This window comes from Gastrolobium bilobum, unplaced genomic scaffold (genome assembly GCF_033153095.1).
Source record: "Gastrolobium bilobum isolate Gb01-03AN ecotype WA unplaced genomic scaffold, APGP_CSIRO_Gbil_v1 utg4264, whole genome shotgun sequence".
Classification (NCBI taxonomy): Eukaryota; Viridiplantae; Streptophyta; class Magnoliopsida; order Fabales; family Fabaceae; genus Gastrolobium; species Gastrolobium bilobum.
In genome coordinates, this window is record NW_026899554.1 from 27,225 (window position 1) to 43,388 (window position 16,164).

A 16,164-nucleotide genomic window follows, 5' to 3' on the forward strand; every position below is an offset into this window, starting at 1 on the left:
TGAGCCTGCTTCGCACTCTGAAGTCCATTTGAAAGTATTTTCTTTATGCAAAAGTTTGAACATGGGTAAAGACTTTTGTGCTGATGCAGATAAAAATCTGGTCAAAGCCGTTATTCGTCCCTTGGTTGTTATAATTCCATGACATTCCTTGGAATGGTCATTTCCAAGATTTCTTTACATTTGTCAGGATTAGCCTAAATTCCTCGATGAGTTAACATGAATCACAGGAATTTTCCTGCTGGAACACCTAACACGCATTTAGCTGGATGGAGTCGTAATTTGTATTTGCGCAATTGCTGAAATACATGCTCTAAATTGTTTGGATGTTGTAGGGTTGCAGTGGTTTTGACAATCATGTCATTAATGTAAACTTCTAGCATGCGACCAATTTGCTCACTAAACACTTTGTTCATCATACATTGATACGTCGCGCCGACATTTTTAAGACCGAAAGGCATCATGTTGTAACAATATGTTTCCTTTTCAGTGATAAAAGTGGTGGCCTCTACATCTTGTTTGAACATTGGGATTTGGTTATATCCTGAATATGCATCCATATATGAAAAGATTTGATACCCTGCCAAATTATCAACTAACTTCTCAATAGTTGGAACAAGATAAAAATTCTTTGGACAATGCTTATTAAGACCTGTGTAATTTGTACACATTCTCCATTTGCCATTAGCTTTTTTTTACCAGGACGACATTGGAAAGCCACATAGAATACGTAATTTCTCTAATGACCGGTGTGTCTAACAACTTTGTCACTTCATCATCAACCACGTTTTGTTTTTGAGGAGAAATTTTGCACTTCTTCTGAGCAACTAGTTTTGCTTGTGGACCAATAATGAGGTGACGACCAATGAAATATGGGTCTAATCCTGGTATATCAGCAGCTATCCAAGCAAATAAATCTTTGTTTTTTAACAACACCGCTATTAATGAATTTTTCTCATTTTTTGGCATATATCTACCAATTTTGGTAACATTCCAGGCTGCGGGCCAAGTTGGAGATCTTCTAATTCACCGTCAGGTTGAGGACGCACATTGTGAAAATCTTCACGCATGTCTAAATCTGTCATATTGATGGAAGCCTTACCTTTAGTATCTTGATGAACTGCGGATTTATTATTTACCATTAAGTTGGTATTGTAACAGCTATGTGCCGCCTTCTGGTCTCCTCTAATAGATACGATTGTGACGGAAGGACTTCTGAATTTCATCAAAAGATGTGGCATGGATATAATTGCGCCCAAAGCTCCAATGGTTTGACAACCCAAAATAACATTATAGGCAGATGCACAATCAATTATATAGAAACATACCTTAGCAGTTCGTCCTATAAGCATAATCTCAAAGGTTACCAAAATTTCAATGGTACCTTTGGGCTGTACGCATTCTCTAGAAAAGCCAAGCAAATTTGTACAACTAAGGATTAAGTGTTGCTCTGGAATATTCATTGCACGAAAAGTCTCCCAAAAAATAATATCAGCAGAACTACCACTATCAATTAAAATTCTTTTTACCTGGAGATTCGCCATGCAAGAAAAAATTAGCAATGGATTATCGTGGCCTGGAATGATATCTCCATAATCATTGCCGTTAAAACTAATTGTCTCATGATTTTTTAAGGTGCATGGAATCCTGCACATGGTTGCTAACAGTCATGACTGCCTTTAGATGCCGCTTTCTTTGGGAACTTGTCTCTCTTCCTCCGGCCGTTCCCCCAGCAATAGTGGCTAACACTCTTGCAGCACTATTAGGCAGTTGTGGAATTTTGTGGTGCATTTTCTGTTGGTCACGCTGTCTGTCACGCCGTGGTTCTCCTTCTCGCCTATCATTGCCCTCATATTGCGTATTCCTGTCCGTGTGGGATCTGGTCCAGTTTTTATCTCTCCTTTCCTGAACCTTGTCTGTCAGGATTCCTATCATTATCAGGGCTTCTATCATGCCTTCTTTGTGCCTTGTAATCCTTGCAGGTGGAGATAAATTCGTGAAGTTTGTCTGCTCTAATCAGCGCTTCAATGATGCTTTTTAAGTCAAAACACTAATCAGTAGTATGGCCAGTATCATCATGAAATTCGCAAAATTTGGATTCATCATGCCTCCCGTTCTTTTTCAGTGGTGGAGGTTTTGGACATTAACATAATCGGCTTGAAAAACCTCTTTCAAGATTCTCCTACGTGATGTATTTCAAAGGAGTAATTTTCAAAATTTTCCCACTTTCTTTTTTCTTTAAAACACCTTTCAAAATCTTTCTGGAATCGTTTTCAAAGTTATCAAACTCTGTTTTTATTCCAGAAGCATCACGAGAGCATTTATAATCTTCCAAATTGATAAACTTTTTCGGTCGCGCGTTAAGGTCCTAAATAGTTCGTGGACGGTGTTTTGCCAAAGACATAGAGAATAAACCTTCTAATAATCCTTCAATAATAAGGTGTCAAGAAACCTGTGGGTCTAAATCTTTCACCAAAATAGCTTCATCAAAAAATCTGTTGAGATAATTGAGCAAAGTTTCGTGCACACCCTGCCTAACCGTTTTCAAGGCGTGAGTTGATTTATATTGCGCTTTGCTGGTAGCAAATCGTATAAGAAATTGGCTGACGAGATCTTTCCAACTTTGAATTGAATTGGATGGCAAGGCAGAATACAATCGAAGTGCAATTTTTTTCAATGCTGTTGGAAACAATAGACATGCCACTTAGTCGGCAACATCTTGTGCCATCATGTCAGTTTGAAACTGCTCCAAATGTTCCTGCGGATCTCTTTTCCCGTTGTATTTTTCTGTTGTAATCTTAACATCCCTTGAGATTGATATATTCATGACCTGAGAAGTAAAAGAATGCAATACTCAAGAAACTATTTTGTAATTTCCCTAAGAATTATCAAGTCTTCCTTTCCCCCCCTTTTTCTTTTTACTTTGGTCTAAAGGCCCAGGATCTTTCTTTTAACATTCATGACCTGGTTCGCTCTCATCAGATTTTTCTATACCCTCTTCATTTTCTTTTTCTGTCTCTTTTTCTTTTCCTTTCTCTCTAGTTTTTTCCTTATCACTTTATAATTTTTTTAACCGAGCTAAATCTCGATTCTGCTAAGCAATTTTCTTGCTTTGTTGAGTAATAAGTTCAAACAAGTGTTGAGTAGTGGGTGGATTTTCATTACGTGCAGAAATTTGAGCAACTATCGAAGCTGATTTCTCATGTGAAGTCGGTACACCTTTTCTCTTTCCGTTAGAATCATTTTGCGTTTTGCTTCTGGTATCAACCATGTTTTTTGATTTGAAGAAAGTGGGAATTGAAATTTATAGTTACCCACAGACGGTGCCAATGATCAGACCAGTCCAATATGGATTGGGCTAAATCATACACGGTTGAAAGATGAAGACTTTGGGTTGTATATGGTACTTCGTGGGCTTAGGACGTTCATTGTGTATATGAAGGTTGAAGAATACTGTTGACTCGCACTTGGAATGAATTGCGAGGGGATACCTGCAAAGACACTCTAACGCTCAAGTTAGTATCAGTGCTATGTTTATGTTATATTTAGTGGAAATCAGATGATCATACCTAGGTTTATACACTTCATATTTATAGCAAGCTTTATGCCGCATTTGGTAGGTGTCATGCCTTTTTATTGTTTGTTATGGGCTACAGACTTGTCTGTTTCAACTGGTGTCTTTCTGACTATAAGTCTATATATTTGTCTTTCTTCTTAGAGTGGTGGCAAGCTGGAACTGTCTCACGAATATTGGTCTTCATGCACGGTGTGACTCAGTTTGTTGCAGAGTCTTTCCTAAGCCTTTAAGTTACATAAGGCGGTATAATCTGCTAGGGATGTGCATGGGTCGAACCGAACCAAATTGGTTTAAATGGTTCGGTTCGGTTCAAAATTGGTTCGATTTGGAAATGGTTCGGATGGAAACGGTTCGGTTGGAAATCGGTTCGGGTCGACGCTATTTTGAAAAGAAAAAAAATTTAAAATTTAAAAAATAAAGTTATAAAAATTAATTTGGTTTGGTTTGAAAACGGTTCGGTTCAGTTCGAAAACGATTCGGTTCGGTTCGGAAATGGTTCGGTTCTTAAACTGGTTCTAAAAATCGGTTCAGTTCATGAACTTGTTCTTTAAAAACCGGTTCGATTCATGAACTGATTTTTTAAAACCGGTTATTTTAAGGGTGGTTCGGTTCGATTCATGGTTCGGTTCAGTTTTTTGATTATTTTGCACACTCCTATAATCTGCGCAATGCCTGTCTGCGTGATGCCGGGCTAACACATCGCTATGAGATTATTGCGCTTATTGGATCCTTCGTGGGCCTTAGAATCTTATGAGCCTATGGAATTATCCAAATTAGTTTACGAAGTCACAATTTTTTTTTTAAACAAAATGATATATATATATATATTTTGGTGGTGGAGAAAAATATGAGATATTGAATCTGAATATGAATGCCTGAAAGTTGAAAAAGTATGAGTATGACAGAACTAGGGACGACTTTCATTTCCGTTATAGTGACGCTGAAGCCAAAGTAACATGTTATGCGGTTGACTCGTCCTAACGCGTTGTTCCCCAATTTCTTATTTGTGAGTAACATATGTTATATGAGTTGACATTTCGCGGGTGGTCCCAATATCTTATTTATTTCAATATAATGACGGTACGCTTCAAAATAATTAAGTGTAGAACTATAATTATCAATTAAAAATCAAGTGAATAAATTTTATCAACTTTAAAATTAATATTAATACACAGGCACTGCGAATGGACTTTATTCATAAATTTTAGTAAGCTCTCACCTATTATTCACAATTTACAGCAGTAACAGGGAATATTTAGATAGATAGTTAATTGATAGATATATAAATAAATATAACTAATTAGTATCTAATATCACATATACATGTGTTTGTTTCATACCGTAAATTAATTAATCGTGTGTCTCTGTATCCCATTGAATTTCATTCAGAAGAAGAACTTTATAAAGATCGTATTGATTCTTATCAAAGAAAAATAGGATTAGCTGAGGCTGTTCAAACAGGTACAGGTCAACTAAACGGTATTCTTGTAGCAGTGGGGATTATCTGTTTGATCGAATATGCTACCAATGAGCTTTTTTTTATATACATTTTTATAGATAAATTGTGGATTTATTATACTATTTTTTTCGCATTCTTTATTTCAACATAAGAGATAAAAAAAATTGGAGTTTCATATTTTTATTTCGTATTTCGGAATGTAAAAAAATGAATAGGGTGAAACTGGGCCGGACCGGCCTACAGGAGCCTACGGCTCGGCCTACGTCAAGCCAGACCTGACCTAATATATTTTGTAAAATAGGCTGGGTTTGGGTTTTGAAAAAGCTTGTTTAATAAAAAGGTCGTAGGCTCACTTTCACAAGGCCTGGCCTCTAAGCCTACAGGCCAGCCTATATTGTACTATTTATTTTAAATAAAATAAAATAAAATATAATAAGTATGCCTTGAAAAAAAAACAAAAGATATAAATTTAATCAATTGCAATTATTATAACTTAATTATATTTGATTATATTTTAATAGAAATCTGACTTTATTTCTTATGTCGGAGGAACCAATATCTTAACATGTTAGATTGTATATATGAATATATTAAAAGGTTTTGGGGAGAGATTATACTTACTACAAGCATCATGATGTGCTTGTTGGATTCATGTAGTTATTTTAATTTACACAATATGAATTTGTTTGTTGATCTGATGAAATATATGTTATTTAACTTGAACATTTTGTTTTTTAAAGTGACTTAAATACAGATCATATGAGTTTTATTGTTATTCATGATTCTGTTTGGACGTTGAAATTATGATTTTTGGTTTAGCAATAGAATTTGAGTATTTTGTAAAGTTTCTTCATGGTTTTGCTTGGAAGTTAAAAATTAAAAGGCTAACGAGCTAGTCCAGACCATTTATTTTTTTATAAACGGTTCAAGACAGGCTAACAGTTAGACTCGTACTAGGTTTGGGTCAGGCCAAATTAAAATTTTTTGTCGTAGGCTTGGACTTTTCGGAGCAAAACTTGACCCAGCCTATTAAAATACTGGAAAAATCTAATCTTCATTATTGAAAAACTGATTACAAAGAAGAAGCTTTCAAGCTTATATACTGATACAAAGTAAAAGAAAGAAAAGAAAGCTGACGTGGATCTTTTCTAACTAACTATAAACAAACTTGCATCTTTTCTAACTAACTATAAACAAACTGTTAACTAAATAACAAGAAATGAACTAATCAATTGGGATCAGTTAATATATCACGTGACGATCATTCGAGTCCACGTGACAGTCATTTGAGTTAGAAGCTGAGTCTGTATTGGATGTTATCACAGCCCAACTCACTTGCACCCCTACTTACATACTTACGAATTTTATATCATGTGAAATTATAATATTAAAAAATTTATTCTCGTGAGGAATTTTTTTTTTCATTTCCTATTTTAATTTGAGAACATCTGTGACCACCATTTAAAATTACTCTTTTTTGTCTTAATCATTTGCCTATCTAATTTTTTTATTAAAAAAAATATTATAGTTACTATAAATGGAGAAGTGTAAGGAATAATTTCAATTGCTGAGCATTAATTTACCATTAAAAACATGAATGTTTAAGATTTTATTATATCATTGATTGATTTATGATTAAAAACTATAAATGCTTGAAATTTTGTTTTATGTTTCCAATTGTCATGTGCAATATCATATGTACTTACTTTTTCTTATGTTTATTTTATTTTTTTTAATATTATTAAATCATAACCTCTTGACAAGATAGAAACTATGAAAAGGATAAATATCAATTGAAATTCCGATACAACAATACTAAATAAAAAAAATAAAATACGTATAAAAAATAGAAATAATATTCTATAGAGTAAATATCTTTTTCGGTCCTCATTAGTCCCTAACAAATGAAAGAGCTATTCGTCGTCCCTAAAAAATTCGAAGTGACCATGATCTTTTGAGGGACTAATATAAGTCTTTTTTGAATTTGTGAGAGACCATGATTTCAACTAAATGAGTCTATTTTGAATTTCTTAGGAACAACGAATAACCCTTCTATTTATTAGGGACTAAAACGAGTATCGTGAAATTTGCTGAGAACCAAAAAGAATATTTAGTGTTAATATACACACCACCAGAATGGAAAGTTAATAAATGCTTATAAAAAGAGATTTAAATACAAACTTTTCATGTAGCTCCCATTGAATTCTAACCTTCTATTCCGACTTTTACCGCAACCTCATATAAGTCAATTTTCCATTCACTTTTTCATTTATTTTAAGTGCACCCTTTCATAAAAAAAAAGTGCACCCTCTCAAGTTTCAGTTTCCATATATTGGGTTCGGAATTCGGAGTATCTAACGTTGGTGTTTGTTTATCATCACTTCTAAATTTTCGACAAGAATCACCCAACAGAGGTGACCCACAACGCAATATTCTTTAGATCTTAAACTCTGCATTTCTGTTTGTGTTTTTTTAACTATTTTTCTCAGCTTTTTTCTGTGATGAATCGTTGATTTTTCTTTGTTTCTGGGTTTGGTTTGTGAGAATAGATGGAGGAAAGGAATCAATCGCGTTACGTGAAGCTGAAAAAAGATCAGGTACCTTTGGAAGACATCAAGCCTGGTGAACTGAATCAGCCAATTGAGGTTCCTCAGGTTTGGATTTCCATTGTTTAATTCAGACACACCTTGTTATTTTTTTTTATTGAATTTGATTGATGAATTTATTTTGATTTCTGGCTTTTTGTCTGATTTCTAGAATAGACACGATTTGTTGATATTTATTTGTATGAAGGAAACCTTGTTGAAGGGTTTCTGGTTGCAATCTGAATCTAGTTTTGGTTCTCATGCAATTCTAGTCCTGTAAGTGAAGAAAGCAACAGAGTGACCCAATGTTGGTTGTTTTTGCAAGTTGTAGAGATGTAAAACATTTGCATTGTGTCTAATGCAACATGGGTTTAGCCGTTTAATGGTTTAAACTACTGGTTATGATCCTTTATGCAAAAGATTCTTGACCTTGAGGCCTAGACAAAGCATTGAATGATCTGGCATTACCTTTTCCTGAAATTTGATTTGATAGTTAGAATGTGAATTTGGGTGGTGAAATCACCTTGCAGATTGCCTGGTCAAAAAATATACCGATAATGTTACTGTTTAGGTGTTGGTTAGAGACATCAACAATATCTTTATCCCAAACTAATTGAGGTCGATGGTATATCAACATAAATGAAAGGTACGAAAAGATTGAGAAAAAAGATAAAAATAAAATTTAAATATATATTACATTATCCATAAAAAATAGTAAACAATTAAAAGGAAAAATAAATTAAAATAAAATGAAAATATGATATATAGGAGGACAAAAAAGAATAAGAAAGTAAGTAATAAAAAAAAGAAATATAGGGTAAAAAAGAAAGAGAAAAATACATAGATAAATAAGAGAAAGAAGATTGAAAGGAAAAATGAAATCAAAGAAAAGAAGGAAAGAAAGAAAGAAAAAGAGGGAGATAAAGAGAAAAAGGACTAAAAAGGTGGAAACATGAAGTTTGAAGTAGATGGGTGTAACATCCTGAGCGTTGACAAGGGCGGGGAGTAGATAGTCTTTTGGAACGTGGGTTGGACTGTACTACCAGTTGAAAATCCCAATGCCTAGAGTCCAGACCTGCTAAAGTAGGAAGGCTATGATAGTAGGCTCCTGGCAGGCTTTCAGCGGGAGGGTTACATGAATGAATCTAATCAACACCTGAACGAGAGGGATCTCGAGGCTGTAATGTTCCAGTAGTTTCTGAAGCAGGAACTGAAAAATCAGATTGAACATGGGTCTGATATGAATTGGGTAAATTAGAGAATTCAGTGGGGAAAGAGGAGGTAAGGGATTGTAAGGCAAAGGGAAAAATTGTTTCAAGAAAGACCACATCACGGGAAATGAAAGTTTGATTGGATTGTAAATCAAGAAGTTTGTAGCCTTTATACCCAGGTGGGTAACCAAGAAAAACAACAGGTAAAGCTCGAGGAGAGAATTTGTGTCGATTTTTAGGAAGGGTGGAGCTGTAACAGAGACAACCAAATACACGAAGATGTTCATATGATGGCTATCTATGGCAAAGAAGCTCAAAGGGTGATTTAGAAGATAGTAGAGGGGATGGAGTTTTGTTTATAAGGTAAACAACAGTAAGAACGCAATCTTGCCAATATTGCAAGGGAACATGGGATTGAAAATGTAAGGATCTAGCCACATTTAAAAGGTGTTGGTGCTTTCGCTCAACAACAGAGTTCTGCTGAGGACTATCAACGCAAGAGTGAAAAATATGAATGCCCTTGGAAGAAAAAAAAGATGACAGGTTAAACTCCGGGGCATTATCACAGCAGAGGGATTTAATGGGAAGGCCATACTGGGTGAGAACAAGATTATAGAAGGCAGGGAAGACTGATGAAAAATCAGACTTATGACATAAGAAATACGTCCATGCAAACCTTGTTGAATCATCAACTAAGGTGAGAAAGTAGCGAGAACCTTCAACAAAGGAGGTGTTGAATGGACCCCAAATGCCACAATGCACAAGGTCAAAGGGGGATACTGATAACTTGGGATTTAAAATGAAGGGGAGACGCTTTTTTTTAGCTAAAGGACAAACAATACAGTGATGTAAAACACTTAATTTCTTAGAAAAATCCAAAGTTGATTGCATGGAATTCAAAACAAAAATAGATAGGTGCCCTAGTCTGGAATGCCAGAGAATAGGGTCTTTTACAGCAAAAGAAAAACAAAGGGGTTGGGGAACATCAGTATTGGGAAACAAATTGTTACTATCAAGGACGCACAAATCACCGTATCTTCTAGCAATCCCAATCATCTTGGACGAAGCACTGTCCTGAAGAAAACAAAAAGAAGCAGAGAAGTTATCGATGACTGGTGAATCACAAGTCAAGGCACTGTCGGAAAGGAGATTAAATAAAAAGGATGGGACACAAAGAACGTTAATCAGGGTGAGAGAATCAGAGATAGAAACGGAACTAGTAGCAGAGACAACAACGGACGATCCATTGGGGAATGTTACTAAGGAATTAGACGGAAAAGAAGAACTGAAGAGTTTAGAGGTGATACAAATGTGGTGCGTAGCACTAGTGTCAATAATCCAGCAAGAACGAGGAAGTGAAGAAGGGGACTTACCGCTGAAGCTAGCCACCGAAGGTGAAGATTCAGCAACGGAAGGAGTGACCGAGGAAGGAGATGATGCAGAACTGTATTAAATGAGCGATAACAACTGGTTGTATTGTGTAGGGGTGAAAGCGAGAGGCACATCAGCAGCTGGGAAATTAGGGTTAGGTGAAAAATTGGATTTAGGGGAAAGTTTGGGGTTAGGGGCAAACGAGTGAACAGAGTGTGTTTGGGCTGATTGGGGAACAGTGATGGGCCTAGGGGCTTTGGGCTTATAGCCAGGTCGGTACCCGTGAAGTTTGAAACACTTCTCGCGGGTATAACCAAAGAGATGACAATATGTACAAACGGGCCCAGACCGTCGGAGAGTGGTGGCGGTCGTGGACGGAGAATAGGAATCAACGGTGGTGATGGAGTTTAAGAGAGGCATATCCGGAATAGCAGGTGCTGGCAAAGAGAGAGAGAGAGAGTTGGCGTTGACGCTCTTCCTGAAGAATCATGGAGAAGACTTTAGCAAGGGAAGGTAGCGGATCGATCAACAAAATTTGAGCACGCGCAGACGAGAAGGAATCGTTGAGGCCAATCAGAAACTGAAGAACATGGTCCTGCTGACGCTGGGTGTTCATTGTTCGAAGGGCACCACATGTACAAATAGGAAGGGGAAGATAGTTTTGTAATTCATCCTTTTAATTTGGTGTAGTAGCCATTGATGTCGAGGGAACCCTGACAAAGAGATGAAATCTGTTGTTTTAGCTAAAAAATCCTTGGACCATTTGCTTGAGAGTAGCGGGTTTTCATATCAGACCAAACCTCAAAGGCATTGGAAAAGTATAAGAGGCTATCAACAATATCTTTCGAAATAGAGTTTAATCCATGAAATGACCATGGAATTACACCTATTCCAAGCAGAAAATAAAAGGTCAGAGGCAATCGGTTGAGAAAGAGTGCCATCAACGAACACTAATTTGTTCTTGGCAGTTAAGGCAAGAAGCATGGCTCGATGCCATGAATTGAAGTTAGATCCAGAAAGAGTGTGGGAAACCAAAACCAAACCAGGGTGATCACCACTTTGCAAAATATAGGGGCTAGAAGAATCGTCCATGGAAACGGACGAAGCAGAGGAATCAGATGGTGTGGGACGATTATTGTTGTTATTGCCACGAGCCATGGAAAATAGGCGAGGGCTAGAGAGATACTTCTGATACCATATTAGTTATGATAAACCAGAAAGAAAGACGGTATTGTTGGAAACTCATATTTCTCATTAAGGAAGAGAAAGGTACAAAAGAGGCTATATATACATCAGCCCATATGAAAGAGAAAAGGAAAGCATGAAGCGCACCCTTCTAACAGAATGCAATACAGCAACACTAACTAACAGAATGCATTCAGCTAAAAATTAGTTACAACAAAATAACAGAAAGGGAAAAACTAACAGCAAAGGAAAATTACATTACACTAATATGCTAACATACCTTTTATAAAATTTAATAGTTCCAAACAAGGGTAATCATTCCTTTTCCCATCCTTTCCCCTTCAATCCCTCTTCCAAACAAACTCTTATACTTAATAGATTATAACTTAAAAGAATAACATACAGTATTTCTGCTTTGGCATAAATTATTTCATTATATGCTTCTTAATATGTGTGAGAAAGAAATACTGCAACACAACAACCGAGCCTTATCCCACTAAGTGGAATTGGTCCGGAGGAAAAAGGGTTGTGTTGAAGTATGCACCCAATGTACAACTTTTTTGAATCTTTTATGACATTGCGATAGAAAGTGGCATGAAGATTTCAATAGTTATGGTTGTGCTTCGTTTGAGTGAATTTTGACATAAATTGGTAGACAGATATTCACTTATGGTTTTTAATACTTTGCAGTTAGCTGTTCGCAAGTGCATTGAATGTGGACAGCCATTACCTGAAAGCTATGCACCTCCTGCTGATGAGCCTTGGATGACTGGGATCTTTGGATGTGCTGAAGATAGGGAAAGCTGTAAGTTATTGCATGACCAAGCTGTCAAATTTTACTAGAGTCATGGTGTTGTCTATTATCTATTTTGGACTAGTCAATTGAGTCTCATGGACTAATAGTAATTTTAATTTAGATGTTTCCTTTGACCAATGAGTGGCCGAGCCTGGAGTAGTGGTAAAGTTGTTCCTTTGTGATTGAAAGGTCACGGATTCGAATATGAAAAACAACTTTTTTGCAATTATGCAAAGGTAAGGCTGAATACAAGGATTGTCCTTACCCCATCCTAGCTATGGGGAGTGGTTTCCTTTGACCAATAATCCTTACTATCAAAATCCCTTCATAGTTTATATAGTAAATCATGGTTGGATCATGGGAAAACTGGACTTTGAAGGATTTATTTGTATGGCTATGTTAGCAGCATCCGCTGTTGCAATGACTAAGCAGAAAATTGCTTGCTTTTTCATACTATTCCTCCTTAATTGCAGGCTTGACGGGACTGTTTTGTCCTTGTGTATTATTTGGACGCAATGTAGAAAGCTTGAGTGAAGAAACTCCTTGGACCGGCCCGTGCATTTGTCATGCCATATTTGTTGAAGGTGGCATTGCTCTGGCAACAGCAACTGCACTCTTTAACGGTATGATTGACCCGGGGACATCATTTCTCATTTTTGAGGGTTTATTTTTTACTTGGTGGATGTGTGGCATTTACACTGGTCAGGTTCGGCAAAACTTACAGAAGAAATATCACTTAAAGGTGCGTATTGAATTTCTTTTGCACTTAGACTAGTTGTCAACTATAAAGCTGGAATGGTATGTTTCAAATATCCCTCTGCTGAGAAATATTGCTTCTGGTTGTTGCAGATGGGTAATGTAGTATTCATTAGATGTTAAAGTCAGTCTATTTATTTACAAAAAAAAAAAAAAAAAGTCAGTCTATTTTGAAGGAGTCGGTTCTATTATCAATTCTCGCCTCTATCTTCTTAAGTGACCAAAATTATATGATGATAAGACATTTGTTTACTGGATCTATACCTTCATATTTTGAACTACTTAATTGAAAAGGAAATCGGGATTGACTTGCTGGTCTGTAATATAACCATGAATACCTGATAAATGACTGAATGGACATCTTTCTAGTGTTATGCTTGGTGAATTGTAATATCGACTTTCACTGGTTGTCAACGATCTTTAAACCATCCATGCAGTTTGAGAAATGATGTTTTCTTACAATATAGTTTTTTAGAGATTAGAAAATTACAACCATTATTTTGTCTTTTTTTTAATTATGATTGTAAAGTTAAATATATGATTGCTTTTTTTGTTAATGTTAACAAGAAGAAAAAAGAAATCTAGAATGTTTTTTTTTTTAGAGGACCTTTAGCTTGAAGCAATAATACACAGCTTCCGTTAAAACTTATCAGATTTGTTTACACTTCGGTATTGTCATCACTTGTTCAATACTAAAAATGAAGAGAGAGGAAAGAGAAGTTAATGCTATCATTGTTTCAAGTTCAAGGTAGTCAAAGGAAAACCAACCCTTATGATGCTAGGTTTAGTGTGGAGACAATAGGCGCCAAAACGTTGTACACTAGGCATTTCATTAGAAAAAGACATTTAATATCCAGAAAAAAAAATACATTACCATTAGAAAAAGAAAACACAAATATATTTTACTATTTTGCTATGATTTTCCGTCTAAATGCAGTTCATTCGTAGTATAAATAAAAGATTATGATGTTCAATTCACAAAATCCTAAGCTGCTTTCTGCTTCTAAGAGTCCCAAAAACTGACTAGTTTTTTTTTTTTTGGTACAACACTCTGACCTTTTAACCTTCTTTAGCATCACATTTAACAAATTAGATGGCTAGGAGTTTCTTCATTGGTAAACTCCTTGTATTCTTCATAACATTATTGACTATTTGTTTTCATTTCATTTCATTTAGCATCAAATTTACCCAAAATTTTCAGTGTCATTGAAACTTGCCTTATTGTATATGGGTCAGTATTATTTTACACCAGTGTAAGTTACACTTTCAATCTTGATCATTGATTTTATTTATATCTAACGGTTCTGATTTGTTAGATATTTGAGCCGTTCGATGCAAGTAAATCAATGATTCAGATTTGATGTAAGACTTCTTATTCTTACATCGGTGTAAGAATATCCTACCCCATTGTATATATTTAAAATATAATCTTTGATAGTCTTCAACTTTATAGACAATATGGTAATCCACATCAGTTTGTTAGAACAGGACTATCTATTATTTGGCAGAGATTATTTTCCCCCAGAAGGAGGAGGGATGTGGGTTCAAACACTTAACATAGGTGGAAGAACCCTCTCAATTCAAGGTCACCACAAGGCCAAAGGCTTAATAGCTGCTTTAGAATTTCGTGGAGGGGTCAAATCCTATATATACATAGCATTTGTTTTAATTATTGTGTTTCCTAGCAACATGTGTTTGCACGAGACTCTGATAATTGTTCCCTCTAGCTTTTATGGTTTAGCCAGAACATTAACCATGTTTTGCTTTAAGGTATCCCTAATAGATTCTTGCTTTTATATGGATTCATCGACCCCCGATTCCGTTGATAAATGAGATGTTGATGTTGATTTTTTCTTTTGAGTGCAGAACTCGCCTTGTGATCCATGTTGTGTACACTGCTGCATGCACTGGTGTGCCTTGTGTCAAGAGCACAGGGAGATGAAGGGAAGGCTCTCAGACAGTGTTGCCTCAGAAATGACCATTGTAAATCCTCCTCCCATTCAAGAGATGAAGTCTAATGATGACAAGGAGATTCCTGAACCCTCTTCTGCCAATAGCAATGAACATACTGATTTGGAAATGCAGGCTCTATAGGGTACTTACTTTTGTTAATATGGAAAAGAATAGTATGTGTTTTAGAATTTTGCTTGATGGAGAGTTACATTGGACCTGTAGATCACATATAGACAACACTATTTTCTACTTTCAAGTGCCAAATTGTACTGAATCCATATTTTTTAGTTTTTTTTTTTAAACTTCTTCAAGCCTTTGACCCCGTCTATCTTCTATTTTTATTATTTTCATTTAGTTTTCAACACATTTTATAGCTGTCCATAAGAAATAAAACAATAATGAGTATTTAAATTTAAATACGAGGATCCAAATTTCTTTATGCGAAAAATATTTTTGCTTTTAGGGTTTGTAATCCAAATTTGTAATACATAAACAATTTTTTAAAAATTTCATAATATAAATTGTGAATATTTGAATGCTCATTAGTGTTTTATTTATTTGGTAAAAACTAAAGCGTTTTTAATAAATATACACTTTAAAAAACAAATAAAGAATGAGTTTAATATTTTTGTTTTTGTTGCATAATTTATTTCTCTGTCACACTCACATAAATACGAGTGGACCCCATTCTGAAAAGAAGAGAGAGAAAAAATTAGTGAAATTTACTCACCTTTATGTGTGGTAAAAAAAATTAGTGAAATTTACTCACCTTTATGTAAGTGTGGTAGAAAAAAATTTCTGCAGCAAAAACAAAAATGTTAAACCCTTTCTTTATTTGTTTTTTAAAGTGTATATTTATTAAAAACACTTTGGTTTTTACCAAATGAATAAAACACTAATGAGCATTCAAATATTCACAATTTATATTTTGAAATTTTTAAAAATTTGTTTATGTGTTACAATGTATTGATCATATTGTTAAAAGGAAACTTCGAATTTTGACTTCAAAAAAATTTGATGGCTGATACATTAATATATTAAGAAGAAAGAGTTATATTTATCTCATCTTACGTGAGTGAAGCCAAGTTCTTACGCACACAAAATAAAAATAGGTCCACCTTTTCTTTTTTTCTTTCCTCTTGCCAATGGATAAAGAATGATAAATATAGGACATATTAATCTATAGGTGTCTTTCTTTAATAGCTTAGAGATCTGTAGCTATGGATCATAGTTTATTCCGTGATGTACCACTTGAAAAAAAGGAATCAAAAGTG

General features: G+C 35.2%; 2 protein-coding genes across 3 annotated transcripts; one reads left to right on the plus strand and one right to left on the minus strand.

The window, feature by feature from the left end:
* Positions 1-221: 221 nt before the first annotated feature.
* Positions 222-1,932, minus strand: LOC133291443 (uncharacterized). Its single transcript, XM_061489703.1, has 4 exons — positions 1,663-1,932; positions 1,028-1,526; positions 697-896; positions 222-596 (listed from the first exon to the last, which is right to left on the minus strand). Exons 1-4 carry the CDS (start codon positions 1,930-1,932, stop codon positions 222-224), a joined length of 1,344 nt encoding a protein of 447 aa, XP_061345687.1.
* Positions 1,933-7,315: 5,383 nt separating this feature from the next.
* Positions 7,316-15,154, plus strand: LOC133291445 (cell number regulator 6-like). Of its 2 annotated transcripts, none has more exons than XM_061489704.1 (5): positions 7,316-7,447; positions 7,583-7,687; positions 12,076-12,190; positions 12,655-12,923; positions 14,804-15,154. In XM_061489704.1, the coding sequence occupies exons 2-5, from the start codon at positions 7,583-7,585 to the stop codon at positions 15,029-15,031; spliced, it is 717 nt and encodes a 238-aa protein (XP_061345688.1). In that variant the 5' UTR covers positions 7,316-7,447; the 3' UTR covers positions 15,032-15,154. The 2 variants fall into 2 exon arrangements, with proteins under 2 accessions (XP_061345688.1, XP_061345689.1); XM_061489705.1 differs by having other exon boundaries at positions 7,583-7,630.
* Positions 15,155-16,164: the final 1,010 nt, after the last annotated feature.

Coding starts and splice junctions, on each gene's coding strand:
- LOC133291445 (XM_061489704.1), top strand. CDS start 7,583: ATGGAGGAAAGGAATCAATCGCGTTACGTGAAGCTGAAAAAAGATCAG. Junction 7,688..12,075: donor AGCCAATTGAGGTTCCTCAG/GTTTGGATTTCC, acceptor AATACTTTGCAG/TTAGCTGTTCGCAAGTGCAT. Junction 12,924..14,803: donor AGAAGAAATATCACTTAAAG/GTGCGTATTGAA, acceptor TTTTGAGTGCAG/AACTCGCCTTGTGATCCATG.
- LOC133291443 (XM_061489703.1), bottom strand. CDS start 1,932: ATGATAGGAATCCTGACAGACAAGGTTCAGGAAAGGAGAGATAAAAAC. Junction 1,527..1,662: donor ATCTAAAGGCAGTCATGACT/GTTAGCAACCAT, acceptor GCGAATCTCCAG/GTAAAAAGAATTTTAATTGA. Junction 897..1,027: donor TGTGCGTCCTCAACCTGACG/GTGAATTAGAAG, acceptor TTGCTTGGATAG/CTGCTGATATACCAGGATTA.